General features: G+C 49.9%; 8 protein-coding genes across 8 annotated transcripts; 1 reads left to right on the top strand and 7 right to left on the bottom strand.

Annotated features, from left to right (window-relative positions):
* Positions 1-155: 155 nt before the first annotated feature.
* LTR84_004884 (uncharacterized protein) lies at positions 156-677 on the bottom strand (the record flags this gene model as incomplete). Its single annotated transcript, XM_064848457.1, has 1 exon — positions 156-677. One exon carries the CDS (start codon positions 675-677, stop codon positions 156-158), a length of 522 nt encoding a protein of 173 aa, XP_064711081.1.
* Positions 678-927: 250 nt separating this feature from the next.
* Positions 928-1,242, top strand: LTR84_004885 (uncharacterized protein; the record flags this gene model as incomplete). The annotated part of the gene is made up of 3 exons (XM_064848458.1): positions 928-967; positions 1,024-1,104; positions 1,181-1,242. 3 exons carry the CDS (start codon positions 928-930, stop codon positions 1,240-1,242), a joined length of 183 nt encoding a protein of 60 aa, XP_064711082.1.
* A 6,113-nt stretch (positions 1,243-7,355) lies between these two features.
* LTR84_004886 (uncharacterized protein) lies at positions 7,356-9,805 on the bottom strand (the record flags this gene model as incomplete). The annotated part of the gene is made up of 2 exons (XM_064848459.1): positions 7,356-8,981; positions 9,038-9,805. 2 exons carry the CDS (start codon positions 9,803-9,805, stop codon positions 7,356-7,358), a joined length of 2,394 nt encoding a protein of 797 aa, XP_064711083.1.
* Positions 9,806-17,042: 7,237 nt separating this feature from the next.
* On the bottom strand, positions 17,043-17,654 carry LTR84_004887 (uncharacterized protein; the record flags this gene model as incomplete). Its single annotated transcript, XM_064848460.1, has 1 exon — positions 17,043-17,654. The coding sequence occupies one exon, from the start codon at positions 17,652-17,654 to the stop codon at positions 17,043-17,045; it is 612 nt and encodes a 203-aa protein (XP_064711084.1).
* A 1,342-nt stretch (positions 17,655-18,996) lies between these two features.
* On the bottom strand, positions 18,997-20,033 carry LTR84_004888 (uncharacterized protein; the record flags this gene model as incomplete). The annotated part of the gene is made up of 3 exons (XM_064848461.1): positions 18,997-19,485; positions 19,545-19,754; positions 19,812-20,033. The coding sequence occupies 3 exons, from the start codon at positions 20,031-20,033 to the stop codon at positions 18,997-18,999; spliced, it is 921 nt and encodes a 306-aa protein (XP_064711085.1).
* A 534-nt stretch (positions 20,034-20,567) lies between these two features.
* LTR84_004889 (uncharacterized protein) lies at positions 20,568-21,854 on the bottom strand (the record flags this gene model as incomplete). Its single annotated transcript, XM_064848462.1, has 2 exons — positions 20,568-21,343; positions 21,848-21,854. The coding sequence occupies 2 exons, from the start codon at positions 21,852-21,854 to the stop codon at positions 20,568-20,570; spliced, it is 783 nt and encodes a 260-aa protein (XP_064711086.1).
* A 78-nt stretch (positions 21,855-21,932) lies between these two features.
* Positions 21,933-23,414, bottom strand: LTR84_004890 (uncharacterized protein; the record flags this gene model as incomplete). Its single annotated transcript, XM_064848463.1, has 3 exons — positions 21,933-22,628; positions 22,685-22,909; positions 22,959-23,414. The coding sequence occupies 3 exons, from the start codon at positions 23,412-23,414 to the stop codon at positions 21,933-21,935; spliced, it is 1,377 nt and encodes a 458-aa protein (XP_064711087.1).
* Positions 23,415-24,127: 713 nt separating this feature from the next.
* LTR84_004891 (uncharacterized protein) lies at positions 24,128-26,673 on the bottom strand (the record flags this gene model as incomplete). Its single annotated transcript, XM_064848464.1, has 2 exons — positions 24,128-26,345; positions 26,399-26,673. 2 exons carry the CDS (start codon positions 26,671-26,673, stop codon positions 24,128-24,130), a joined length of 2,493 nt encoding a protein of 830 aa, XP_064711088.1.
* Positions 26,674-27,542: the final 869 nt, after the last annotated feature.

Raw genomic sequence — 27,542 nt, forward strand, 5'->3', positions numbered from 1 at the left:
TTCCGTTGCGAGAGGGACCCTTTCGGCAGAGCGCCGTCTGTGAGGCATGCAAACTGGCATTTCTGATTACAGCAAGAAGCCTGTGATGAGAGAGTTGCTCTCGCGGAGATTTCATGCACCCAACAGTGATAAAAACTGGCATATACACCATGATTTCAATCATTCACAAAGGCCATGCTTTTCCTCAACTCTCGCTCCCTCTGTTTGCACTGCAGCTCCAACCTGTCAATAGCATACTGCAATCTCTCTTTCTTCTGCTGCAGTCGTTTCATCTCCAGCAGCTTCGACTCACTCAAAGTTGTGGAAGTTGTGTTTTCCGTAGTCCGTTTAGGCTGCGTAGAACCGCCGAAACTCGAATTCCGGCTATTACTGGTATTTAACCTCCCATTCAAGAGTTCAGATCGTGCTTTGAGGCTCTCCTCTTTTCGTACGAGTTGATCAATGTGCCTCTCAGCTGTGGAGACGAGTTGGTGGATGGCTGGTACGATCTCGTCAACCAAAGACTGTTGAGCTTCTCGAAGTGTTGGTTCGGCCAGGAGTTCGAAATGTTGTTGGGTCTGGAGGACTTTGCATAGGCGGGGGAAGTCGGACACCCCTTCGTCCAGTATGGATATGCTAGAGTCGAGGAGTGATAGGGATGATCGCAATGAGGAGACTGCAGGGCCTAGAGACGCCATCTCGAGTGTAAGAGAGGATGCTGCTATCGTCAACTTGATTGCGACGATTTACTATGGGAAGGTTGTAAACAAGGCTGCGATTTCCCCGCTCCTTAGGGAGAGACGCGTCTTATGTAAGCGCAAAACAAACTCGTCAAATTTGCCAAGAGCGGACAAAAGCTCGCTGCAGACTTGGAGCTTCAAGCAGAGCTCGACCCTGATAGACAAGTCCAACACGAAATCACCAATTCCTCAACCAGATCAAGTCAGAATGCCTAGCTGGATCCCCAAGAAGTTCCCCGGCAAAGTTGGTCAGTTCAGAACCGCTATCACTATTCATGGGAAAAGCCAACTGACCCCTTCACAGCCGAGCCGATGATCCCTTTCTACGCCGCAGGCCTAATTGTCTTGTACGCAGTCAATGCTGGCGCCAACGCCATGATGGGCTGTGAGTGATCGCCTGACCCTCTTGCTTTGAGAGAGCTCCTTTGGACCGTGTGGACTGCTAACCTTCAACGCAACAGCGGACGAGTTCAAGAATGATCCCCGAAATCCTAACGCCAAAGGTGACGCCAAACCCAAATAAATTCTCGAATCGAATTGGTCAATTTCACGAGAACGAAATTTGAGAGGACTGCTCTGGAGATGGCACGCGGACCCAGAATGTTGCTCTCTGCATTGTACATAAATCAAGCATAGAAAGTGGGAATTGAAAAGAGCTGCGAACTTCAATTGACTCCACCTATACTCAAAATCAGTCATCAATCAACAATTCCTGTGAATTCAGATTTCAGTTTTGTCCCGATGTTTGAAAGGGGTTGACACTAGCAGCTACAGCCTCCTCATGACGTTACTAATAACTACGTCCAAACACTCAGCTCAATCAACTCTGGGGATAATTCTCCGCAATAGAAAGACATGCGCTATTTTCACGGCATTGAATGCGTTGATCTTTGTTGTTCATGACCGTACGCCGGCGTCATCTAGGCTGAACTACGCTGCAACTAGCGAGCGAGGAGATAAAACGTTCGCAAGGTCCTGACTTCCAAGGGCATTCAACAATCCTTTAACTTACCCTTACAAATTACAGATCTGAGAAATCGATCAAGGGGCGAGGCATATAGTGAGTCGCTCCAGCACTCAATTGTGTCAATAGGTAAGCTTTGCAAAGTGAGGGTAAAGGTAAAGGCTCGGCCTAATGAGTTTTAGATGCAGTACAAGCCAGCAAATGATGAACACCTGCTCTTACCGAGCGACTTGTGGAGCACAACACTGTTTTTTTTTTGTTTTTGTTGAAGGAGCCTTATTTCCGGGCCCCTGAGACGAATTATGCTGCAGTCAACCAATTCGTGGTATCTAGAGATATCTCTGCCCACAGTCTGTTTCAGCTTCCCATGACAGCTTGGTCAATCCAGGTGCAGGACACACGGCAGACATGCCTGGCCCTTGGGTATCAATCGCGCATTGACACCCTTGTCAAACTCCATCCGATGACCACTATTTCTGCCGATCTATTCAGAACAGTCGGAGATGGTTCATGTTAGCAACGAGACTGTACTCATATGTCATCATCCACGCATGCTTTGGAGACTACTCATTAGCAGATCCATGAACCCGATCAACGTGTCTCAACAATGAACCTAGATCATGCTTTCAAGTCGAGGAGCACTGCCTCAATTGCCAGTGCTTGGCTAGGTCTTCTTTGTTAGCAAAAGCGACTAACTACAGTCGCCCTTCTTGTACGCGCTACTACATATACCTTGAGTGTATAAAGCAGGGCTCAACATGTCATCGACTTCATTCCTGATCTTTCACCGTCAACATCCATTCTTTGTTATACCCATCATGTCCGTGCTGAATATTGCGACTCACGTTCTCATTGTCCGGCTCTTTGTCCTCCCGAATACATCAATCAACATTTTCCCAGTGCTCATCGTTCGATCGAAGATGCCCTACACACCCTTGGGCCGGCGGTTCAGGCATGAGGATAAATATATGAGCTTGATATTGCTGCTCATCCTAATTTACTTGTTTCTTCAACACAGCTTCTTGACAGGACGTGGGCTGGTTCTCTCAAAATAACCAGTATAGGACTATTTCGCAGACTCCTCAAGGTCTTTTCGAAAACCTAACGATTAAACACGTTCGTCAAGATGGCTTGGTCTTTCGAAAGATTGACCCTGCATCCATTCATCCTCAATAACCTTCCTATCATCGTGATGGTAGGTGAAATTCTCATCGGGCTGGTGGCTTTTGGTTCCCCTATGGTCTACTATCATGTCTATGGTATGAAGGTCGATGATGGTGATATTTGAGAGGTAAGTTCTCATTGCAACCCCTTTATCTCGATACTATCTAGGGATTTTAGATTGATACTGATCTATCCTCGCAGGAGAACTTCACATCCTATATATATAAATGGACCATCTTCTACGTGAGGAGACTTAACATTGTTATTACGGTCAACAATAATTATCAGCTTTCAATATAAACGCATCTCCAACGGATCTTAGGTCTTTTATGATATCGCAACTACCTGACAGATGGTTGTCTGGCTGCTTCGGTCATTACGACGAGGAGCCCAAGCCTGAAGATCGTTCTCAGCGCTTGAAATATGCCATCAACCTAATCGGACGAGGCGAAAGTGCCACAACGACAAAAGGAAATGCGTCACGCGCCGTCTAGATGGAGCGGGAGTTATACTGGCTGCAACATCCCCTCGCCAGCTAATGACCGAGTATCTGAACCATTCCTGGGGCAAGGGAATTCGACTCCTCATGGCCGAAGGGGTTCCTGCCTGTGAGCTGTACGACAACCTTTTCCAACAATGCGAAGGATACGTGCATCTCTACGAGTATTTCGAAAATTATCGATGTGACCCGGATTCCACGTCTTTAATCCCCGCCGCATTATCTACCTCGAACAAGGAATATCCAAAAGAACAGCGCCAGTTGCACTAGAACCAAAGACTTTGCGCGTTACAAGCTTTCAGGGTTCCCTAAGGCAAGATCATTGGTCACTCGATGTCAATTCTTTGTCACTCTGTGAGGCAGAGGCTGGTCTCTTTGTTGAAACCTGAAAGAGAGCATTGTTCATCGAACTTCATTATCGAATATGATACTGTGTCTCCATTCTATTCACTGCCTGAGAAACTCCGCCAACTCGATAGCAGTAGCTGCCTCAGACGAGTTCTCTGGAATTGATAAATATCACTGGATCTCCATTGCCACTTATTCTCTCTCTCTCCCCCCTCCCTATAACACACCTTCGAACAAATCAACCTTCGACCTAATTGCCCCCGAGGAAAACGCAGAAAAGATGTGTTTCAAATGCTTCTTAAATATCCTTTGGCGCTTCATTGTGCAATGGGTTACACTATCTATTAGTGTTTTCGCCGTTCTAAACCTCGCTTTGGCAGTGCCATATCTCACACCAGCCGAGTATCAGTGGCATGTAAGCCAGTTCGGCGATGCCCTCAGAACATACCTCGGTTCCTTCCCCTTCCCAGGTTCAGAGAAGATTGTTTGGCCAGAGCTGGTCTCCGTGGCCCGGGTTGGATCCTGGACTCTTGCTAAATTCAAGTTTCGTCCTGACTTGTTCTTGACGGACGCTTTCGGCCACCTCTGGATCTTGTTTGCTGCATGGCTCTTCTGCAAGGTCATGCTCGCTTATGACGCAGCACAAATGCCACAGTTCTTCTCGCTTGGTGTTTTGCTATTCGGCGAAGTATTATGGGAATTTGGTAAGTTGCGGTCACTCCTCTATTGCATGGCGATTGCTCAGGTCGTTCTGGGAGCCACTTTCCTTGCACCACACTTCCTGATGCTTGGTTGGATTTTATTCGCCGAATCCTGTGCCATCCATAAATTTGACCGTACGCTTGAGGCACTTTGCCATGAACTCAGGCGTTTTATAATACTGCAATTACGCGCTAGGCTTTGGTTCCATTGGCAAGTACCTGTTTAGAACGGACCGGGCTTGAGTGTGCCTCGCTGAGGTAGATTCATCGGTCGCAAACCCACGCTAGGTCAACCTATCATGCGATGAGTACAAGGGAACTTTGACCGCGTGAAGACTTCGCTGCGCAGGTTCAACACCCGTCAAATTCAAATGTCAGGTGTCATGAGTCGCTCGGTAGGCGAGGCTACATCATGAGGAAGATTTCAGGTCGCCAAGTCGTCAACACTGTTGGGCATTGATCATCATGATGGCTGTTGCCATTCAGGTGATATCGGATTTCAGAATTGGAGACTTACTGTCATCAGGCACGCATAATGCCTAGATCCGAACAGAAACGCATGAATGCAAGCGTACTTTGCTCAGGTACGCACACTGAGCACTCTCGAATAGCAGCTCAGAATTTATTGCCTGCCATGGCCATCTAAGTACCAAGCAGAGATGAATAGCAACTCAAACGTAACATAATTGTATTTATTATCGAGAGAATGTAATGTTGAAAACAATTATCTCTGTGAAGATCCAAAATGTTGGGAACTCCACAAGGCTGCCTACCCCCTGACCAGACATTCCTTTTTCGTTTCCTTTTTTTCTCCGAAGCTCCGCTCTCCTTCGGGGATCGAATTAAATTGTTCGTCGCGCTGGATAATAAATTCATAGTCTACGCGCGCGTGGTAATCAAATCTCGGCAAACACCGTAGGCAAGAAAGATGAAACGAAGCGGACTTTTCTTAAAGCTGGTTCCACTTCGCCGCAGGCACTTCGTATTCGCATGCTCTGGCTACCGCGCGCATTTAGCCAAGGACTTGATGCAGCTCAAACATACAAGGTACTTACATACCTACGAGTAGATACGATACCCTCGCTGGGCAAACAAGGTCTACAAATGAGCAAATCACGCTTAGTATTATTCCATGCGTTTCATATGCAGCGAGCACCCGTACTCTTACTCACTCGTACGGAATAGAGCGACATGAAGACAAATCCCCAGCCAACCAAGGCTGGGGGAGGCTCGAAACCGCCCCGTCGATAACGAATCCTTTCCGCCCCCTCCTACAAGTTCCGCCCCCAACACTCGGCGAAGTTTGTGCAAGATACCCATCAAGGAAAGAACCTTGCAAGAACCAGTCCTTGGGCCTGGAACATGCCGATATCACGACATCAGGGTTCGTCTGGCAGATAATACGCCAACACCTCGTCCACATGGGACATACTGTAGGCTGTAGGCAGGTGCCAATAATCGACAAATCTGCCTTACGATGCAAGGCTGTCCAGGGTCGCTGTCAACGGGCAAACCGAGGACTAACTATTCCTCGTCTACAGACTACCAAACGCTGGATCGCTGCACCATGATGCACGGCTCGGCACCAGGATCAGACTTGTGAAATCGAGAGATCTCTCATACTTCGTCTGTACATCTCACCAGGCCCCGAAGAATACCAGTCCTGAAGGACTCATCACCGCGACACGTCTGGCGGAGTCTCGACTGCCAAATGGCCATCATACCTTGATATTCCAAGCCTCAGCGATTAGTAACGATAAGTTCAGAGTCGACAACGAGGAAGGCCACATGATGATTGATTGATTGATTGTTTGTTTCTATCCAAGCAGCAGCCCCATCTATTTTGAGTCCCCTCCTCCCCTCGAATGGCATTCCTGCCATCTGTAAACATATCTGACTGGGCCTTTGCCTGCATGTCATCACATTACAACGACTAAGCTGACTGGGCATCCCATCTCACACAGTCCACACGTTTGTTTGTTCCAAGGACAGCCGAGGGGGTTTGTTTCTTTGAACTATAGGATTCTCAGAAGAAGATGCGGATGTCCGCACCTACTTCGTACCTTGTACTTTGCGAATCTGAACTTGCGCCGTCAAATCGCTTTGCATTTTCGCTCCTCGCTAGGCTTTTCTCGCAGTTCCCTGTTCCAGGGATCTGGAACATTGTGAAATTGTATGCGAGATTGGCGATAACTTGTTTGATCTGTTGCCACAATCAGAAAGATGCGTTGGTGATTGTGAAGCCAGTGCACTTGACTGTTACCTCTAATGTGCTCGAGTGACGTCTATGAAATGTCGCGAGCGGTGAATTAAGTATGGACCTCAAAACGGAGATAGCTACGTGTCTTGGTGGCGCGTCCTGTTGACCGCATACAGAAAACCTTCACATGATTTGAGGCTACCAACGCGAGAGACAGTGAATCATGTGCATGTCAGATAGCCAGCGGACTTGCAAATAGACTGTCACACATTAATTTTATTGATTGACTCGATAGATAGCATAGTAGAAGAACCCCGATTGATCATGCAACATTTCTTTTTCATCTGGCTGAACTTGGCCTTCTGCCCGACTTGGAGCGGCTGAGTCTGTTTGATTTGCTGAATTTTGTCGACAGAAAAGAAAACAAATAGTCAAAAAGATTCCGTCTCCCATCCCTTCGTTCTTTCGTCGATTCCATTGGGGTTCAACCACCACCACCAACTTCGAGACTCTCTCTCCATATTCAAAAAAAAGATCCGACACAAAAGATTCGTTCAGAATGTGTATGGCCCAGACACTGCGCTCTTGCGCAACTTAAACCATCCCAATGCCTTTTCGAAACCAGAAACGCCGTTCCCGCTCATACCATGATAACATAGTGAAATTGGACATGTGACATAGATACAGGGTGATGAACATGATGAGATTATATTAGTGTATTGCTGATGGTGGTCGTTCACATGATGCATCAAAGCACCATTTATCGTGGGCCAGGACCTCTGCTTGGGCCACCTGGGAATGGTGGAGGAGGTCCCATTGGGGTGCCATCAGGTCCAAATCCTGGTTTTCCTCCAGGACCACCTGGCGGGCCACCTGGACCACCTGGACCTTTACCTCCTGGGCCTCCGGGGCCACCTGGACCTTTGCCGCCTGGACCTCCAGGACCTCCAGGACCGCCTGGACCGCCTGGACCACCTGGCGGACCCTTCGAGGCCAGCGAACTTCTCTTTCGGAGCTTCTCACCGAACATCCACAGGAGGATTGGCGTAGGAACACCGATACCAATGGCAGCAATAGCCAATACCGTGTTGCCCCAGCCGAAGTCCAGAGCATCGTACATGAATGGAGCAAACAGAGGAAATCCAAATCCAGCAAGGGATCGGAGAACAGTGACAGCAGCGACTGCAGAGGCGGCCATACGAGCATAGGTGTCAACCAGATAGGTAGTTACGCACTGGAAGGCAGCAATCGTACCAATGCCGAAGATGAAAGACCCAATGTTGGGGACAATCCAGTGTGTTTTTGCTTGGGCAGACCAGCCGTAGGTCAACAGACCGATTGGAACCAAGAAGGAAAATGGAATGACCAAGGGCATACGATACTCGGGTTTACCTTGGCCACGAGGATCCTTTTTCTTGAGCTTCTGATAGATCTTGTCGCTCGACTTTCCACAGACAGGTGCACCGATGAAGAAGCCGAGACCGAGAGAAATATAGTTGAGGCCAGAGATGCCGACACCTTGGCCATAGACGTTTCTGTAAAGATCGGGGAACGTGGAGAGAGCAAGATAAAGCACACCATATGAGAAAGCCATGTAGAGGGCCAGGACCACGACGATTGGTTGAGTGAACAACATTGAAAAAGCGCGACCCATGGTCTTGACGACCTTTTTCCAGACGGGTTGATTCACCTCGCCCTCACCATCAGCCCAGTAGCGCGAATCGCCAGTTTGTTTGCGGATAGCCTTGGCTTTCTTGTGTAGAATGTATGGTGCATAAGTCTCGCTCAATTTCCAGAAGCCTGCTACCAGGATGAAAAGGGTCGTGATAGAACAGGCGTGAAACATCCATCGCCAGGTTGATTTCTCGGCAACCCAAGCCCCCACGATTGGGCCGACAGCAGGGCCGAGCAGAGGACCCATGGCGTAGAGACCCATTGCCTTGCCACGCTCTTCAGGTTTGAACAAATCACCCAGTACGCCGCCTCCAATGGCAAGGGGTGCAGAGCCACCAAGACCAGAGAGGAAGCGGAACGCCATAAGCTGTTCTTTGCTTTGAGCAAACCCACAGGCGATGTTGAAGGCAAGAAATACCACGTTGGAAAGTTGTAGAACCACCACACGGCCATATAATTCGGAGAGAGGACCCAAAAACATGGGGCCGATGGCGTAGGCCAACACAAAGATGGAGAGGACAATCTGTCCCTGGATTCTGTTTGTGGCGGGAATGTCGAAGTCGCGCATGATCTGGGGGATAGCGGGCGCAACCATAGAAGATGCCAGTGGCGATAAGAAGGTGAAGGCGGCTGTGAGTGCCGTGACAGCCCACTTCTTCTTTGAAGGCCAGTTCTTGGGATTGAGTGGGTCGTCTGGACCGTTGAATGTGACCTATCAAGCGTGTCAATAGCAGCATTCCTGAGTTCTTACAATGATTCAACACATACCTCGTATTGGTCTGAAGGAGGCTTCCATCCTCCTGGGCCTCCTGGGCCGCCGGGACCTTTTGGACCACCGGGACCACCTGGCCCTCCTGGGCCTTTTGGCCCTTTTTGACCTTCAAGATCGAACTTGGCAGGATCCTTCCTGTCGGTTGAAGTCTGAACGGGGAGGGGAGTGGGACCATGCCCGTGTCCATGGTCTTCTTCGCAGGTACACCAGGACTCGTGGGAGTGTTTGGAGTGGTTTCGTTCAAGAGGAGGGGACATCATCTGCGTAAGTGGTCGCTTCTCATCCCGGGGATATGAGTTGTGAAGCGTGTTCATGGCCAAGGTCTCTTCTGACTGAGTGGGATAACGAGGGACTGACTGATCATAGAGGGAGTCGTTGTTGTTGAGATAGCCTTCGGCAAGTAACCTCTGATTTGCTACGAAATCTTGGTTGCGGTCGAGGTAGTGGTCGTCACTGACCAGTCTCGAGTCTCGAGTCCGGAAAGAAGGAGCATATGAGGCCATGGAATCGGGTCGGTTGTGTTGAGATCGCATGGAGCCTTGGTCGTCATACTGGCCAACGTGATAGTCTGGACCATCGTCATAGAGGACAGCGAAGGTAATCTCACTGCTGGCACGGTCGGAGCCAGGGGAGGGTTCGGCAGGTAACGAACGATGTCGGTAGGGTTCGGTCGAGTTCAGGCGCCGTAACGAGGGGAATCTGGAGTTCAAGGCGGGCTGTGAGAATGGACGCAGCATGCCGTTGCTCCTGGAATCGTCTTCCATGGTGGAAGACGCGGTGTGGTGATGGTATGTATTACGATGGTCGCCAGCTAGGGAAGTGGTCAAAGCTGGTAAAGGAGTCTGTGGACGTGAGTGGGAGTCGTAACCACTTGCGACTTCCCAGCTGTCCCAAGATGTTGGAGCCGCCAGAGCGTTTGAAGAGGAAAAGAATGTAACGAATGTGGAGGGTTGGACGGGAAGGGGAGGGAAAAAGCTATTACAACAACAAGAGAGATGGATGGGAAGGTGGATTAGATGAAAGAGAAGAGACAGGGAGCACGGGGTGTATGTGAATAGATGATGGTGACGGGACGGGGTGTGGGTGGAGGAGGGCAGGGCAGGCCAAGGGCAGGCACAGGAGGAGGGCTTTGGCACGGTAAAAGGACATGGGAGCTGGAAGATCCGCACGCAGGATGACCGACGAGGATTAGGATTAGGGATGAGGGATGAACCAAAGACGAGAGAGAGAAAGCTCCCCCAAGCCCAAGTTCGGGCTGTGGCCTGTGGCCAGTGGCCACGGGAGTCTGGCACTGCTCCTGGCAAGATGCACACTGGGCACCGGCAGCCGGGGCTGAGGCTGTGGACGGCGGGCCCCTCGGGTCTAGTGTTTAGTACCCTTCCGGCATGGTCTGGTGTCCGTGTTCGTTAGCGTCACCACTTGGGGACTTGGGCTTCATTAAGGCCCCGTGTCATGTTAACGGAGTACGGACTGCAGGAACCATGTGGTGAGAAGAGGCTTTGCTCGCCACGGAGTCTCATTCTGCAACGGCATGATATGAATACCATCAGAGCATGATGTTATGGGTATGCCGGAGAGGCCAGCAAGAAGAGGGAGATGAGCAGCCTGAGAGAGTTCAGCCCGCACGGTCATGTCGGTACTGTATTACAGTTTACAAGAGTGGTACCCCGTACCTATTCTAATTCATGTACCGTTACAATCGTTCTTCCCAACACAAGGCTCAGGGCTGTTGGCACCTGCCCGTTAGGACTTGAACTCTTAGTACCTCACTCGTACTAAGCACCAACATGAAACAGGCAGCTTGGTATTGAAAATAGTCTTAGACGCGACCTAGCTCATTCTCTCGAGAGTATTGATTGGCACTAGCCCCGGTTAAGCCTTGATGGCGAGCCAGATGTGACCAGGGCGCCCTGCTTCTTTGAATCGCATTGTTTCTAAATTGAGTCCGTAGCGTGTCTCGCTAGTCCTCTGAGTGGACTCCCTCAGCCTGCGCCGCAATCTTGATCCTAGCTCATGGACCAGGATGCTACTCCTCACCTCCACGGACTTTGTAGCCCGACCACCGGGCTAAAAGCGCCTCACAGGAAGCCATCAGGCGGTATTGGGAATAGTGGTGGACCACCTGACCCAATCCTGTCCCCTTTAATCAATGGTCCCCAGAAAACAAGCTTGCCTGTTGACAGGATTGACGGAGCATAATTCATGTCCGAATCGATGATACCACCATCGAAGGACTCGGAGTCGGTCGTACAAGAAATGACACTTGCACTTGATCCTCATGAAACCTTGCTGGTCCAAGTTTCAATAATAACAAACAACACCAGAAGGTAAGTACTTCGTAATGTTATGAGCCAAAGAATGAGAACGTCCCGAGCCTCTCCCATCATCATATTCCCAATTTCGAAATGCACACGAATGCACATGCCCTCCCCTTCAAGCTTCGAGTTTGCTTTGCTTCGACGACTCCAATTTACCTCTGGCTTGGCGCCCCTGATAATCCCCCCAACCGCTCCAGCACATCAACGGCAAGAGATTGTGCTTGTCCTCTTTCGCCTCTTGTGTCTGACTTCGAATCTTAGGCTTACACGCTACCATTATCGATTCGTGAGCTTGTTCGAGAAGAGTGCAAATTTCATCTGCATCTCGTGCACCCCTAATGACCAGATTCGTCCATAATGCCAATCCACATGGATATCCACAGACATTTGCCATGCGGCTGAACGGCTCCGTCTTGATCCATCGTTGCTGGCGCTGTGATATTGTCCCGAATCCTAACCCTCGTTCCACTCAGCGAATGCGAATGAGGTCAACGTGTTACAACTGGCCGATATTCGACAGCCCTGTACGGATACGGATACTCGCTTGTTAGGGTGGTACGCACACATTCAGGCCTATTCTCCGTATCACCATATCCATTCTTTCAGGGCTCGAAGAATGAAGCCCTAGTCACCTTGGCGCCTACCAAACCATGTCCGAAAGTGCCTTTATCCGTCCTCCTCACCATCGAGCGCGGCCCCCGGTGTGGTAGACAGTGTGAATCAGCCACTTGTGGATCAGCATTCGACTGCACAATTCGTAAGCACTTTGGCTCTCGCTTCTCCTGAAACGTTCGTAGTCTCTCAAGATCTGGCTCTGGCTGATCAGGCCAAGTCTCATATCGTCTCACTTTCCAACACCAACAACGCAATTCTCCGTATAGATGATCTTGGGCTTGAGGAAACGCCGGGAGATATCAACAACGTCAAGGTCCGAAAATAATAATGTCTTTTGGTGACACGCGCTATTTCAACAGTCACGAGGTTCAATACGCCATGTGAAACCGCCATCAACCCAAATCCTCCACGCCGGTCTTGCGGCATGGGCGCCGAAACGTGCACTTTGTGGAGAGTCCCATTCTGAGGGTTGGCCGCTACATCCACTCTATCGATACTGGCGATAACAGCAACGACGGCGTTCTTTCACCAACGCTCCCGAGTGTTATTTCACTCTACGTACTCGTAGTACGAACGAATCTACGATAATGCTTTCCGTTCCAACCCTTACGGCCCATCCCTTTTGCTCAACTTAAATTGCCATTGGGCGGAGAGAATCTGGCCTTGTGGCGACAGGACCATATGTTCGGATTTCGTGATAGGGTTCTCATATCTCAATAAGAATAGATATACTCAGTATCCTCCCTGAAACTCCGGAATCGTCGGGCGACGTGTGCGTGCACACCCCACGGCGAATGCGAGGCACCGTAGCCGATCAGCCGTGCTGAGACCACATATCGACTGTAACAGCAACACCGACATTCTTCGTATAAACAGTACGAGGTAGGTAGGCAGCCGTCGATGGTGACGCCCACGTCTTGTACGTGTCGACTAGAGAACGTAATCGGGTAAGCAGGGGATCCCAGCTCCGTGGGTTGACACATCGGCCACTCTGGAGTTTTTGACCCCTTCTCAAAGAACCACCAGGTGGGTTGATTGTCTCTCCGATAGGTTCTAAAAAAAGGTTCATTTTTGGGCCTTTTCCCCGCCAAATAAGAACCGTACCCCTGTCCGCTATGATTGAGCTCCATCCGCAGCCCGCAGGATTGTGTTTTGTAATCGTACCTGGTATCCCTAGCCAAGTAACCTTTGAGATCGCATGTCATCATCATACTCACAGACTCATAAGTCCGGCTTATTCATTGTAAGAGAATTAAGCACGCCACCGCGGCGATGAGAACACCAGATGGCTTTGTGAGAATTCGTGCAAGATCATATCACAAGACAAATCAGAGGCTGTAAACAGTAATGTCGGCTATTGAGTTCCAGTCAGCTCAGCTACCTGCCTACTCCGTCTATCGACAGACCTGACGGGCTACGAGAACGAGGGACGGAGGAGTCGCTTGCCAACGCAACAAAAAACCACAGTGGGACTGGACTCTGCAAGCGGGCAGGATCATATAGGGCTGTAACCCTTCGACCTCAGCTGCCCATTCGTCGGCTTTCAACGGGGATCTTGCCAGGATCAGACTGCGTCAGAGGTGCATTCAACCTATCGACCTGAAGCTTGGCTTTCCGTAACCTACTGCAAGTTCTACCCAACTTTCCAAGTCTGTAGCTTTGAACATGCAAGAACCCTTCGCTTTCCGGCCCTTTTCCCTGTGAGCCGAATTTGAAGCTGTCATGGACTTTCATTTCATGGACTGAAGGAGGGAGGGAAACAGGATATCGACCCCATCTGACGTGCAGTAACTTTTCCTGCTTCCGCCTTCTAGACACACGACAATTGGGCTACATTCCCTTGCGGCATGAAGATTGACAGGAGATGAGAAATGCTTAACGTTAGGGTTGAAAGCGGTTCTTGTTTCCCTTACTGGACCTTCCTGTCTGGTGACGTTAATGGCTGCGGGATGAGCGTCATTGTTCCTGGATGCCTCAGCACTATCCATTGAAAGAGCTCTGAACTAAGTACCTTCGTACTATCCAGAATAGATTATTGACCAAAGCTTTTTTCTCCCTTTCACTCTGTAGTTTCACGATGGTGCGGATGAGAAAAGCTCCGAGGGAGAATTAAGTTCTATCTACTCGTCGCTCCTAGAGGTAAGGCAGGAGCTTCGCTCACCATGAGTCAATTCGTACTAAGTAGTCTTCAAGCTAACAGCTGAAAAACATGCAAGCAACGACATGGACATTTCGCACTAGTCGCTCAGAGTTTGCAGCTACTTCGTATTCAACTGCGATTACCTATTCAAGGTAGTCATTCGACAACCGTTGTCGCGATAGCCTGAGAAACTGCGCAGTGCGCAGCGTTTGACCGAGTCTAGCAAGGCACTAATGATGGCGCAAGCCGGGCTTGTCAGGATCCATTTGATTCGCGCCTTGATCGCATGGGTACGCAGTGCGGAATACACCGCTGTAAACTGACTATCGGATGGGCGTGATAAGCTCGAGTCTCGAGGGAAAGCAGATCATTATTGCAGTCTGCAGGCAGTCTCGAACCAAACGCCGTTGTCGACAAGAAGAACTCCTCTATCAATACGAAGAATGGGGTCAAACCTTGAAAATTAATCGAAGGCTGGGCCCAAGCTTCGAAGAAGACACCCCAACGTATCGTGTTGGAGAAACTTTCATTCAACCTTGTCTCACCTCTTGAGCTTCTTTCCACGCACACGACGCTAATAATGTGCTGTTTTGACTTGCATTCGATAGTTCATTGCAGACTCGATTTGCAGCCTTGAAACAACTGTCAAATGGCAAACCCGGAAGGCTCGCATGAGGCAACCTTTCGCTCGTGACATTTGCCTGCTCAGGAAGGCTTCTTCAGCAAGTGGCTATCATATACAAACGTGAACACACGTCACCCCTCACCCTTTCTGTATGGTAATATTGTCCTTTCGGAAACCCAACTTTGAGTTCCCCCAGCTTGGGTTCAATAGTCCCTGGGATAGTTTGGTGATCTGCTCGCATGGCTATGCACGGTGCGGCAAATCTTTGATGGAGGCTAGTTACTTGCACCCCGCATCCTGCAGAAGCAGAGCATAAATATGGGCGTTTGAGGGCTTGCAATAGCTCGCTTCCCCAGCCACCTGAATTTCGAATTTGGCAACAAGTCACGGGTCTGTCCGTATGGTCATTCACCTGTCATGAATGTACAGCGCTTGCTCATGCCACCGATCCCTTTTGCAACGTCAAAGTGATAGCGACAGCGTTTGGATAGGCTCACCCCCTTTTCTGGGATGGGTGCGATCAGCCTTGCACCCGTCAACCCATATCTGTCGCACACTGTTGTTGAGACCTAAAGTAGCCACCTTTACCACCACCAAGGGAACTCCGATCTATTGGAGTTCCCACTATCCACCACGTTCGAACCATTGACCGTGTTGATCTTGTTCCAGTGAGCAAGCTTGTTCAATGTGTGAAGAGGATTTGTCCTTGCGCTATGTACCGGGCTTGTGGCGACGGCAAATATGACCTGATCAATGCTGAGCCTGAATGAGATTGCGATTATTCCGTGTTTACACCTCCACAACCTGTTAACCATCCTGCAGGTGCTTGGAGGCTACGACAGCGTCCCGCAAGTGGAGTTACGCGAGGATGCAATGTTGCAGTCTCATCTGGAGAGTTTCATCTCCCTCAGCTACAGTAACTGCACCAGATATCAAGAACAAAACCTCAAGTCGAAGAATTACAAAAACCGATGCTAAAGAGCCTGATTACGGTAGGTAGGAGAGGAGTGGTCAATCAACGTGCCCGCCAACTGCGCCATCTTTGGGGCAAGATGGACCAGTGAACTTTGTCCAGAGCTGATTTAGGGATTGATTCGCATCTATCAATTGATATACCATTAGAGCCTGTCTACGTTGTAGGTATAGGACGTACCGTACTCGCGCCCGTGGGAGCCAACTCACCAGATCCTCCAGGGATGATACCTGAGCGCTGGGCTTGAGCACTTGGTTAGCTGTGGTGTTTTTACTGTCGCATTCAGCCTCGTCTGTTAGCACGGGCCCCCTTCCAGAGGACTCTGTCCTTCAAGTACAAAGACCAAGACCTTCGAGCTACTGCTAATGTCTATCTCTTTTGCCTTCTGAGTATGACTTGAAATCAACCTTCCGCCTGTTCATGAAGTGCCGATCTTCTCCTGTCTGAACAGGAAAGAGTACAGCAATGCAGAGATTAGTACAATCACTTGTTATGTGGGAGTGAGTGGCTCGCTTGAAATTCTCTGATATGCTGGCTAAGCTGAGTTCAATGTCCCCATCATGTACCGCAGACAAATAGGCGGCCCAGGCTTCTTATTGTCACTTATGAAAGGATAGAAGAGTCTCATACAATTCATCCACGTTCCTAAAAAAAATAAGCAATAACGTCGACACCCTTCAATACTGCCGTTTCGTCTTGAACTGCCCCCTCTCAGCACCAGCCCCAACTCCGACGGTGGAATATAATGCTTGGTTCAATGTGTACTTCGACTCTCGGTCGTCACCACCATCGCCTCTTTTCCAGTCGCTCAGACTCTTGTTATCGCTCATTGTCAGCCGATCTTGCCCTCTGATCATGAGATTCTCTCCTTGTCAAGGTCGTCTGAACAATTGACACAACTTGCAGTGACTCGTGTAAGACGTCGTAGAGGAGAGAAAGAATCCAGCAGTAGCGCAATGATCTCAGCAATGATCGAACAAGAAGTCCTTCATGCCCTGGCGCGAGCATATTGAATCCAGTATAGGGGAGGGGAGATATTCTGTGGAATGGGACACAACGACACATGTCGCTCCCCAGGCTCAATCTTGTCATACCCTGTAACTCCATCATAGACTACTGCTCATATGCACTCTGAAGCAGAGAGAATCCAAGCCACGTGTGGTTGTGGGTACCACTGTTGCTTTCAGCCTCGTTGGTCCGAGGGTTAAAAGGCGGCAATGGCCAATATTGTCGGGTATCAATGGATCCATGTCCCCAAAGAGTCGATCAGGCGGTCCACAGGCACCATGGGGGAAGGGCATGGTCGAGAGAAATCCCTTGTTCTATGAGTTCACGCATTCGACTTCTCCAGGATATTCCCCTGGGCGTCGCGATCTCTATTCGCACGCCAAACCCCCTCCTCCATCTCCCCCGTATCCGCGAACCATTCCTTCTTCCAGATCTCAGCTCGAGCTTTGACGCGTTCGAGGATCTCTTCGGCTCCTTTCCAGCCCGCAGCTCTATGCCCACTACTGACGGCAACGGCGATACTCTCTTCTTCGACCTTGACCTCCCCCATGCGATGGACGATGGCGACTTTCTCCAGTCCATGCTTTTTCTGCACATCCTCGGCGATCGCGTACAGTGACTTCAATGCCAAGGAGGGATATGCCGAGTACGACAACCGAGAGACTGGTCGATGGTCAAAGTTATCACGAGTAGTGCCCAGAAAGAGTATGTTCGCTCCGGCTTTGGCCGATCGGGTGAATTTCAGATATGCTGGGATGTCGAGGGGGTCGTAGACGAGTGATATGTAGATTGTGGGGGATTCGAGTGTCTGAGGAAAATTGGCGGGATCGAGAACAGAAGATCTAGAAGTCTTTGCAGTGCTCGTGGCCGACGTGCTGGCCTCGGTCACCCCATTCCTCGCCATTTTCTCAGTAACAGGTGTGTCTGAAGTCATATCTGGATCTTTTACGCAGACGATTGCCCGGCCAAATGTCAACAATTAAAAGCCTTCGATAACACGAAATCGTCGGAGTTGCCAAAGAACGCAGGGCCGGCTCTGTACGAAGAATTTTCTCCTATGATGGGTTTCCTGGGAATGTGAGTCTTTGTATGTATGCCTTTGAGGCCTCTACCTTGATCCGCGGTGAAATGTTCTGGCACATTGCTTACAGGACATTCCCGCATGGAAATCAAAAAAAAAAAAGAAACTGAAAGCCATGCAGTGGCTATCTTCGGCTCGTTAGCTAAGCGAAAATCCTACGTCATTTGCCAGTCATTCAATTCGGCTATCACACATTTCTGTACTCGCACTGGGAGAAAAGGACAGACTCAGATACGATAGCATCCCACTTCCCCAACTTGATGTTTGCTGCAAGTCACCAAAGACTTACTTGGCAGGACTCGCTTGTATGTGAGGAGGGTTCAACCACACACAAGATGGCTCAGTGTGGGAGTGATGCACTCAATTCTTTTTTCAGTGATTTGAGCCGTTGAAGAACTCGCACACCCTTATTCAATTTGCAAATGGAGGAGAATTCTGTATAACTACGCATCACTCATACTTAGGTCGTTCGTAGTTGTACTTAGGTAGTATTCTCTGGTCTCACTTCCAAACGACTTGCCTCCCACCCGCGTCGCAATGTTAATTATGCCATGTCATCCCAAGTCCCCCATCCCCGCGGTAAGTACCTGGTATTTAGATCCCGCACAAAGTGAAACGTAAAATCCCCAAAACACGAAAAATCCCAGCATCCAAGCACCGCAACTGGAGCCACGTCCACGGATTCACCGCCTCACTTTCGACGAATTTCGACCCCTTCCATTCCACTCATACCGGGGAGATGGGTGCAATTCTGTGTCTAGCCAGTCCCCTGCATATGACATGTCCTGATTCAGAGCCGTGGCCTGCCTGTTGCAGAACTTCATCCCCCAGCAATGTAATTCAAGTGGCTGGGAAGCGTTGGGATTGGTCGTGACCTTTATGCACGATATGGGACGGCGCCAGATCCTAATTCAATCGCGATCTGGGATTTTTGGTTTTTGTTCTCTGCTGCTTGCCTGCAGGTCCTCATTCGCAAAGTGGCTTCTGGGATTTGTTCTAATCTCGGATACTCTCCTTCTTGTAGACTGTTGTTACATTGTTTGTTCTTTTATTCTTGATTATACGAGTACACAAGGACAGTGATATCTAAGAAGTGGAGTATATCCGAATCCCATAATATGTATGCAACCGTCGCCATGCTCATGCTCATGCTTATACTCTGTACAAAAGTCGATAGTAATATCTGATGGTCTCTTCATGTCGTGGTTGTCGGTGGTTTGTATGTGCTGAGATATGGCAAAGGCGTCGTATCGAGAGGTTTGCCCTCCTTATTCCAATCCCGGACATGCTGAAGTACGACGGCCGCAGCACTCTCGGGTGTATCTTGTCTGCCGATGCATTCCACAAAATCACCCTCGGGATCCATCACGTAAAAGTATATGCTGTGGTCGACCAGATAATCTTCCTCTCCAGGCTTGAGCTCGGGTGGTGTGGAGAAATATACTCGATATTGCTTGCACACCTCTTTGGTCTGGAGCCATGTTCCTGCGAGTCCCATGATCGATGGATGAAATTCGTTCAGATAGGCTTTCAAAACTTCGGGTGTGTCGCGGTTGGGGTCGCAGGAGATGAATATCGAACGTAACGAGTTGGGTGCCCGCTGTTGAATGATGTCAATTGCTTCACCCATCTTGTCGAGCTCGTCAGGACAAATATCGGGGCAGTGGCTAAATCCGAAGTAGATCTTAAATCCCACGGTCAGTTCATCCACAATAGCCAAACAATCCACTACGAAGTCCTTACCAAGTTGTACTTCCCCAAGAGATCCTTCTCGGTGACTTCGTTGCCATTCACATCTTTCAACGTGAATGGACCGCCAACCTTGGGTTTGCCATAGCCCTTGCTCATCTCAACGATCCGTTTCCGCTCCAGTCGAGCCTTCTCATACTGGAAACAGAAAATCATGATTGCACCGGTTCCAACGAAGAGAGCCGCTGATCTGAATGAGAATGGCTACAATGATAGTCAGAGGAGCGAGCGCAAGAACGTACCGCGAACGGCCATACGTACACCTGTGCGACTGTACAGCTTGTCACCACCACCTGCCTTGAATCGAGGACCTGAGGTGGAAAATTGTCGAATCCGCAGGCATTGGGCCGATGGAGGCTGTCTCCGCAGACTGGATGATGCGGTAGAAAATGGTCTGACTGGACTGTCCCTGGAAACTGATCGCATCGTCTGTGCGACGATTCGTCGCCATGCTTGGCTATATGAGGGTATGGGCCCCGACATTTTGATATTGAATGTGCTGGAGGAGTCGACGTCGTAAAGTGGACTGATCGTGATTGTAATCAGGAAGCTTTCTACAAATCCCAAACTGCGGCGGAAAATTACGGTGAATCATAAAGACAAAGCATGTGCATGATTCACGCATGGCTTGGCACACCCCATCAGGCTGCAGCCTCGTCGAATTCTAGGATACAAGGCTCTATCAGGGGCTCGCTAGGGGTGAAGAATGCATGTAAAGACATCCTGACGGGTTCAAACTTCAGAAACTCATTATCGCTCATAGCGTGCCAGATCGCCTGCGAGCTTCAGAAAGTCGGATTTCACCACGAGCTCAGCCGCGCCTGAAGGGACTTTCCCAGTATGCATGGAACCAACATTGCCCAAAACACACACCACACAATCACCATCCTCCTTCCACAACCAAGCGGCCGAGAACCCGAGGACACCGCCAAAATGGCCCAGCCACCTACCACCGCTAGTTGGAGTTTCGATGCGGAATAGCCCATGACCCATCTCCATCGACTCCCGTGCGGGCCGTCAGTCTTTCATGACATCCAGTGACGAGGGGCTTAGTAGCTTGCCATCGCGAAGGGCCACGCCGAACGTAATCAGATCTGAAGGCGATGAGACCAGGCCGCCAGCTGTCCATTCGACGGAGAGGTTCGAGCCGGTTGCGTCAATTAGATCGCTCCGGGGCAGTGAGAAGTCGGGGCATATCCCCGCCGAGGAACGAAACTCGGCCGTGTTCCAATGGTAGCGACGCGGGGAGATACTTTGAGTTATAGGCTCCTCAAACCCTTCCAGGTACGTGTTCTCCATGCCCAAGGGCTCGAGGATGCGTCTCCGGATCTCGCTCTCTGCCGTCTGCTTCGTTATCGTCTCCACGATCAGGCCGAGTAAGGTAAAATTCGTGTTCGAGTAGGAGAACTTTCCAGGCTTGGGACCTGACAGATTCGGTCGGCGGACGTAGTCCAGTGTCTCCGTCTTGCTCCAAATCCTGTGAGGGTCAAGTTCCCTGCCTCTGCCATGCGCGATCCATATCGGATCGTCTTCCCAGCTTTCGACGCCAGCCGTGTGACTCAGCAGCGTTGCAACGGTAGCTTCTTGGGCGTTCTCGATCCCCTCATAGATCTCTCGAGGGAGAAGACCGCCAACGGCGTCGTCTAGATGGAGCTTCTGTTCCTCGACGAGCTGTATAATTACAACGGTAACGAAGACCTTCGTGATGCTCCCGATGCCGAACACATGTTTCGTCGCGACGGGTATATTGGCTGACAGGTCGACGAGTCCGGTTGTGCTTGTCCATAAGGTTCCTTGTGAGGGAGAGGAGATATGTGCTGAAATACAGGGGACGCCTGCGTCAATACTTTGGTTAACAAGTGATTGAACCGTCGATGCTATACCGGCCCGACTGAGATTTTTTGACGCCATCACCGAATATCAAGACCAATCTATCAAAAGCGGCTTCGTGATCAGAGACAGCCGTGCAAGAGACACAAATCATGTCCAGGCAACTAAGTGGGATCCACGGATCGGCGTTGTCCTAGCGCCGAACAAGGGTGAGGCCGATGTTCAGAAAGCCACCGCGCTCGACTTACTGAGACACCACTACTGGGAAAGGCGGAGTCTTTTGCGCTGACGAGGTTAAGGAATAATGATCAAGATGGGTCTTAGACAGATACCTCCTTCCGGCATAGAAGATCAAACTGCAGACAAGCTCAAAGGAAGATCCATCATTGGCTTCTGAAATAGCAAATTAAAAACCAATGCAGCATGTGCGACAGGGGGAAGTGAGAATAGACGCGATATGAACATACCGGCCATCTCCATCTTTTAGTCGCTATGGGAACCCAAAACACCTTCAACATCGTGATCTAGGCCCCTTGTTGGATCACCACACCCTCATAAACCACACATACCGACACCACCAGACTTGGCCACTCCGTTCTTAGCGTCTGCATTTCCTCTCATCAGTTCAAGCAACCCGTTCGCCGCCTGACCTTTGACGACACTACTAGTGAGAGCACCCTCGCGAAGATGATGTTGCTGGGTCGATATTTTGCGCTCAATCATGGAGATGGACCCATGATCTGAGTCTCGGTCTGCGTTGCTCACCGGACTTGACAGCTGTACAGGAGTTTTTGGTTCGGTGGCTGGTAATTCCTCGGCCGTGCTAGGCAAATTTTGCTCATCAGGCCCCTCTTGCGACGATGGAGGACTACTAGGTAGGTCGAGTTTCCCTTCCTGGCTGGATTCATGAAACTTGTTCTGCACGGCTGATTCGGCGAATCTTGCCGTATATGTTGTCGGAACAATTGTCGGAAATGGGATCTGTGAAAGAGGTCTGACCGCAGGCTTCGATTGCATTGCGGCACGGGCGCGGGCTCGAGCAATTATGGTTTCCGGGCTGAAGACCTCGCGTGATAGTGACCTCGCCTTGATGGTGGAGGATGATCTGGGAGAGGATGAGTGAATGCGAACTTCTGGAGATGGCGACTTAATCTTGGGCACATTCAGACGCGCAAAAGGTTTGGTGACTTGGTTGGTTTGGACTTTGAAAATGGCGAGTTGGAGTCGAGTTCGAAGAGTTTCGGCTTTCTATAAATTAAAGTCAGTTGGTGTTGACTGAAAACACAGAAAGGCAAATAACCCACTTCCAGCATCATCTCCTTCCTAGTCTCAGCTTCTGTCTGTGGTCTTTGCTTTGGCAAGGATGATGTTTCTGCGATGAAGTCCATATTGTCCTCTTCATCGTCGTCATCATTTTCAAAGTCGATTAGACTTGACAGACTCAGACTGATCTGGGACGCCTCCTTGTTGAGATTAGGTCGCAACGGCGGGATCAACTGTGATGTGCTCTGAGGCAGGGCGACAGCATGCTATAGGGTATCAGTGAGAGAGCGGAGTATTCGTCAAGGCACTTCGTACCATCTTGTCTAGTGTTTTTTGGCTCGGTTCATCGTGTATGACAAATTGGGCCTCGATCCCTTGAGACTCTTCTTGGGAGGCTTGAAAGGAGGTTAAGGCTGTATGAGGTGTGGATTTTGCAAGCTCCATCGACCTAGGAGGACTGGACGCATCTTGGGAGGATCGATCGCTCCACATGCCCGTCATCTGAGATAGCGGATGGTGACTGAATGAACTGTTCTGGGAGTCAAGCATAAGATCGTCTTCGGTTTCCTGAATCTTCCTCTTTTGGCCAGCTCGAGGGCTTGGGGGGACAGAAGAACTGGGAGAAATAGGTCGCTTGAGATTACTCCGCTCACGGGCAGGACTTGGGATGGGGTGGGCGTGTTGTGTTTTCTTGGGAGATGGTGATAGAAGAGGCGCGTTCGGATCCTTTTGGCCCAGAATGCGTCTGGCGGGCGACACGAGGGGATTCATCTTTGGTTGAAAAGACTGTGCTACAATACATTTCCAGTTAGCCACACCCAAGCGTGTTTCTGGCATCAGATGTCACAGACCTATTGATTGACCTTGATCACCGATTCGGTATGTTTGCTGAAGGATGTGAGTTGTCGAGTATCCGCGCCAAACAGAGGATATCGAATCAATCCAGGACTTGGTTGACGAAACAGAAAGAAGAAGTGGAAGCCAGACATGAATGCCCTCAAGTCGCGGTGCACGTTCAAATTAGAGTGGGCACCATCACAGAACACGAGATGGGACGTGAGATCGTGTTCTGGCCAGGCTTCGTGTTGTTGGAGTGTAGAAGATGCCGAAGATGTTCCTGGCACTAACGCGCATGAGCCGACCCGCACGCACGTCAAGTGGGGGGTTTCAAGGGTCAGTTGGCGGGGACCTTGAGCGCGCCTAGGGTCTCAATTTGGCTCCCTTGGGCATCGCTGCTGGTTAAGCTGGGGAAGCCCGAGCAACTTTCCACCGCCTAAGAAGCCTAATTCCTTTAGCTACACTGGATCTCGGCCACCGAGTCAAGGTTCCTGATTCTGCCGAGGACATGGCAGAGATATCATTTTGTGGCAAAGGACGAAGATATAGCATATATAACTGATTCATTGAAAGGCTTGCAGGCAGAGCATAGCGACAGCAATATCAACAGTCCTCTCGCCTCCACATTCTGATCACATTCCAAATCGTTACAATTCCTTGACCTCAATTGCTTCAGCTGCTTCAGCTGCCAATATCTGGTCCACGTCCAACTCTTTCGTTACACTGTCGTCCAGGAACTTCAATCCTTCCTGTGCTCTTCCACCACAGGCCTGCTCCAAGGTCAAGAAGGCAAAGTGTCCACCCACAACCGGTCGAGCAAAGAAGTTGGGCCCAGGGAAACCGCCTGTTCCCTCAGTGGTGTGAAGATCCGTGAATGGCCGATCCGTTGATGTTTCATTCAGCCACTTTGCCACAGACTGTAGAATCTCTGCACGAACCTTGGGTGCTGCTACCGCCATAGCAAAGAATTCCCAGTCAGTCTTGGTATAGAGATGTCGTGAATCCAATGGCAATCCGTACTTTTGTCGCACAGCATAGTACCAATCACTCTGAAGCTGGTAGATGTGCTTAGGCACGAACCCATCCTTATCACCTTTGATGGGTTTCAACGGCTTCTGGTGTTCATAGCGCCCACCAATGCTTACTGTCTGTTTAGAGTGATGATTCGATCCGAGATGGAAACAGAGGAGGCTGTCGGCGTACAGGTTATAAGTAGTTGTCCAAGATCCATACCAATCGTATGCAACTTTGGCATGGGTCTTGTCGCGGGAGATACCATACTCTTCCCATTTAGCAATGTATGTCTCTGACACATTGTTGTAGAATTTGGCATCCTCATGGTTCTCGGTAAGCTCGGCCAACTCAGCCATCGCCTTGATTCCAATGATACCCTTCAACGCCAGATTTGTCTGTAGGGCCAGCCATCCAGCAAAGTCATCCGTCGAGAGTTGGTTGTGAGGCAGTAAAGAAAACTCTACCAAATAGCTAGTCCATTGTTTCCACAGGCGATAGCTTCTACTAACCCATTTCTGGGCGTCCTTCAGACTCTTGGGGTTTCCAACCCAGACGTTATCAATGTAAAGCATGTCATCGGAAGTGCCAACCGAAAGAGGGGAGAGACTGTGTCCAGATAGGTCGGGACCAGGTACGTTACTCATCGGCTGCCAACTCGCCGAGACTGATTTGTTTGCACCGTCACGCAACGCATTAGCCAGTGCCAAGCCCATGATAAGAATATTTCCACATTCTTCGACGGGCATATATTCATCCCGACCATCGGGGTGGCCTGTAGCGTTGGGGAAATGGGTTCCCAGGTCATGCATGGCATATTTATTGGGGTACTGTCCGCTCAGCATGTGTTCAATCAAAGGCTCAAGTAGATAGCCTAACCATCTGGGATTGGTGTACAGAAAGAAGGGAAAGCTCGGGAAGATGACATCGATGGTCTGGAAATTGCCGTTGGACGAGATTTCTTTCAAGAAGAGAATAGGATCTGACGGTGTCCCAGAAAAGCTCGTTGCTCCGAGAACCTGCCGGGCAGACAGGGCAACAATGTCCACGTAGTCTTCAGCTCCAGATTTGTAGGCATCCACAGCCAGTTTGGCCGAGTACTCAGAGGCCAGCTTTTGGGCCGAGTGGAAATCGAGATAGTGAAAGGTGAGCAATTTGGTAATAGTATCGAAGTAGGAACTCCAAAGAGGTCTCATCATTGTCAGGCCTCGAGCAGCAGCGTACTGAACGACGGGATCCTGTACATGAGCGATTGTGAAAGTGACCTCCTCATGGTGTACCGAATGGGAGCTGGCATTGAATTGGAAGGACTTGGAAAAGGCGAAAACCGGCTCTTCATCCATAACGGAGCGGAATCGACGATCAACCGAGTCCTGTAGTGTTCCTGTGCGTGAAAATCGCTGCCTCAAGATTGCAGATGTTCCGGCTTCGTGGCGAGTGTCAGCAGGAGCAGAGAAATGTAGACTGCCCCATTCTGCACGGTCGAAATACTCGGTGAAGAGTTGCTCCTCTTCACGTCGGACCACCCACGTCTTAAAACCATGCACCCTCTCATCCAGGGCAGTATGCTCAATGTCCCACACAATCTTACTGCCCCGGTCCCCACTGACCCATTGACCATTAACATCAAGATAGATATCGACATCAACGTTCCCAGAAACCGACACAGTGAGATAGCTGGCGGGAATTGCTTGCCTCAGCGTGGAAGTGGGGGTGATTGGAGACAAGAATGATAGCGTTATTTCGACATGCTTGGAAGAAGCATATGACGATGGCAGTGGGAGGGAATAAGATAGGTTTGTGGTAGAGGCATCGTATTGGGCGCCTTTGTAGATGGGGTAAGCCACGGAGTAACTGCAGAGATGGTGAGCAGATGATATTCTACAGATTGTTCAAACAAGACCTACTGGTTATCCTCTCTGGGCAAGGAATCATGAGGTCTTCCTAGCAGGGGAAACGAAGTTCGCTCTCCAGGAAGACTGGCTAAGACAGAGAAGCCAATTTCTTGACCAGTCCAGAACATAGGCCATCTTTCCCAAGGAGTGTCTCGAGCATTCTGTAACCAGGTGCTCAGGTAAGGGTTTCGAACAATGAGTGGGAGGACCGGAGGAGTTAATCGGGAGGATTCGACGATAGCAGGGAGAACTGCCGTGAGGAGTGCAAATGCGGAAACCAGCCGCATGATTGCTAGGAGAAGACGAAGCAGCAGTAAGACTGGTATGGAATTCAAACACTCATGGGTGATACAGAGTCAACAAGAGCAGAAGTGAGAAGAGGAGGAGAACACAACAGCATCTGATCAAGTTGTGGGGATAGACGAGTTTCAATGCTACCGCAGACTTGGTTGGTTTTGAAGCATCACAAGACACTCTCTCTCTTGGAGTCTGGGGGGCCGCTTCCTCCGCACAATGACGGCATTGGTTCCTGCCCCTTGGAACTTGCCTTGCCTCGGTGATAGCTTTTATCCGGAGAAAGCACTAGTACTATTATGGACGCAGTTAGCCTGCGCCAAGGCTGAGGATTCGACTGCCTCCGTGGTTGTTGGGTCACAGAGCACGCCTATTTAAGCATCAGGGCCTGATCAGATCATTCATTAATTCATTCTATCAAAGGCACGTCTCTGAGAGACATCAGACAATCAGCATTCGCCAACATCCTTAGCGAAAGATCATGCCAGTCACTCAAGATTTCCCCAGCATCTTCAAACGGACTTCTATGCCCAAGGAATGCGGACAGTAGGCGAGCACATACATTGTAGTCGTGGCGCTCCAACTCCTTCGCCGCATTCATTAGCCGGGACATCTCGTATATCAGATGGCACAGGGAGTCTTGATTGCTCATAGACAAAATGACATAGAACAATTCCAACGAGTACAGGGTGCGTTTTTGACCTCGCATGTACACCTCCTGTTCGAGGGCTTGGTATATTGGAATCTTTGCTCGCGGCTGACGGAAATGCAATTCCAGCAGTGAGAAGTACATCAAGCAAGCAAGCTTAGCTCTCGATGACTTTCTCACGGCATATGTACTTCGATCGGCACTTGATCGCAG

The sequence above is a fragment of the Exophiala bonariae genome (genome assembly GCF_035927105.1).
Source record: "Exophiala bonariae strain CCFEE 5792 chromosome Unknown scaffold_2, whole genome shotgun sequence".
NCBI lineage: Eukaryota > Fungi > Ascomycota > Eurotiomycetes > Chaetothyriales > Herpotrichiellaceae > Exophiala > Exophiala bonariae.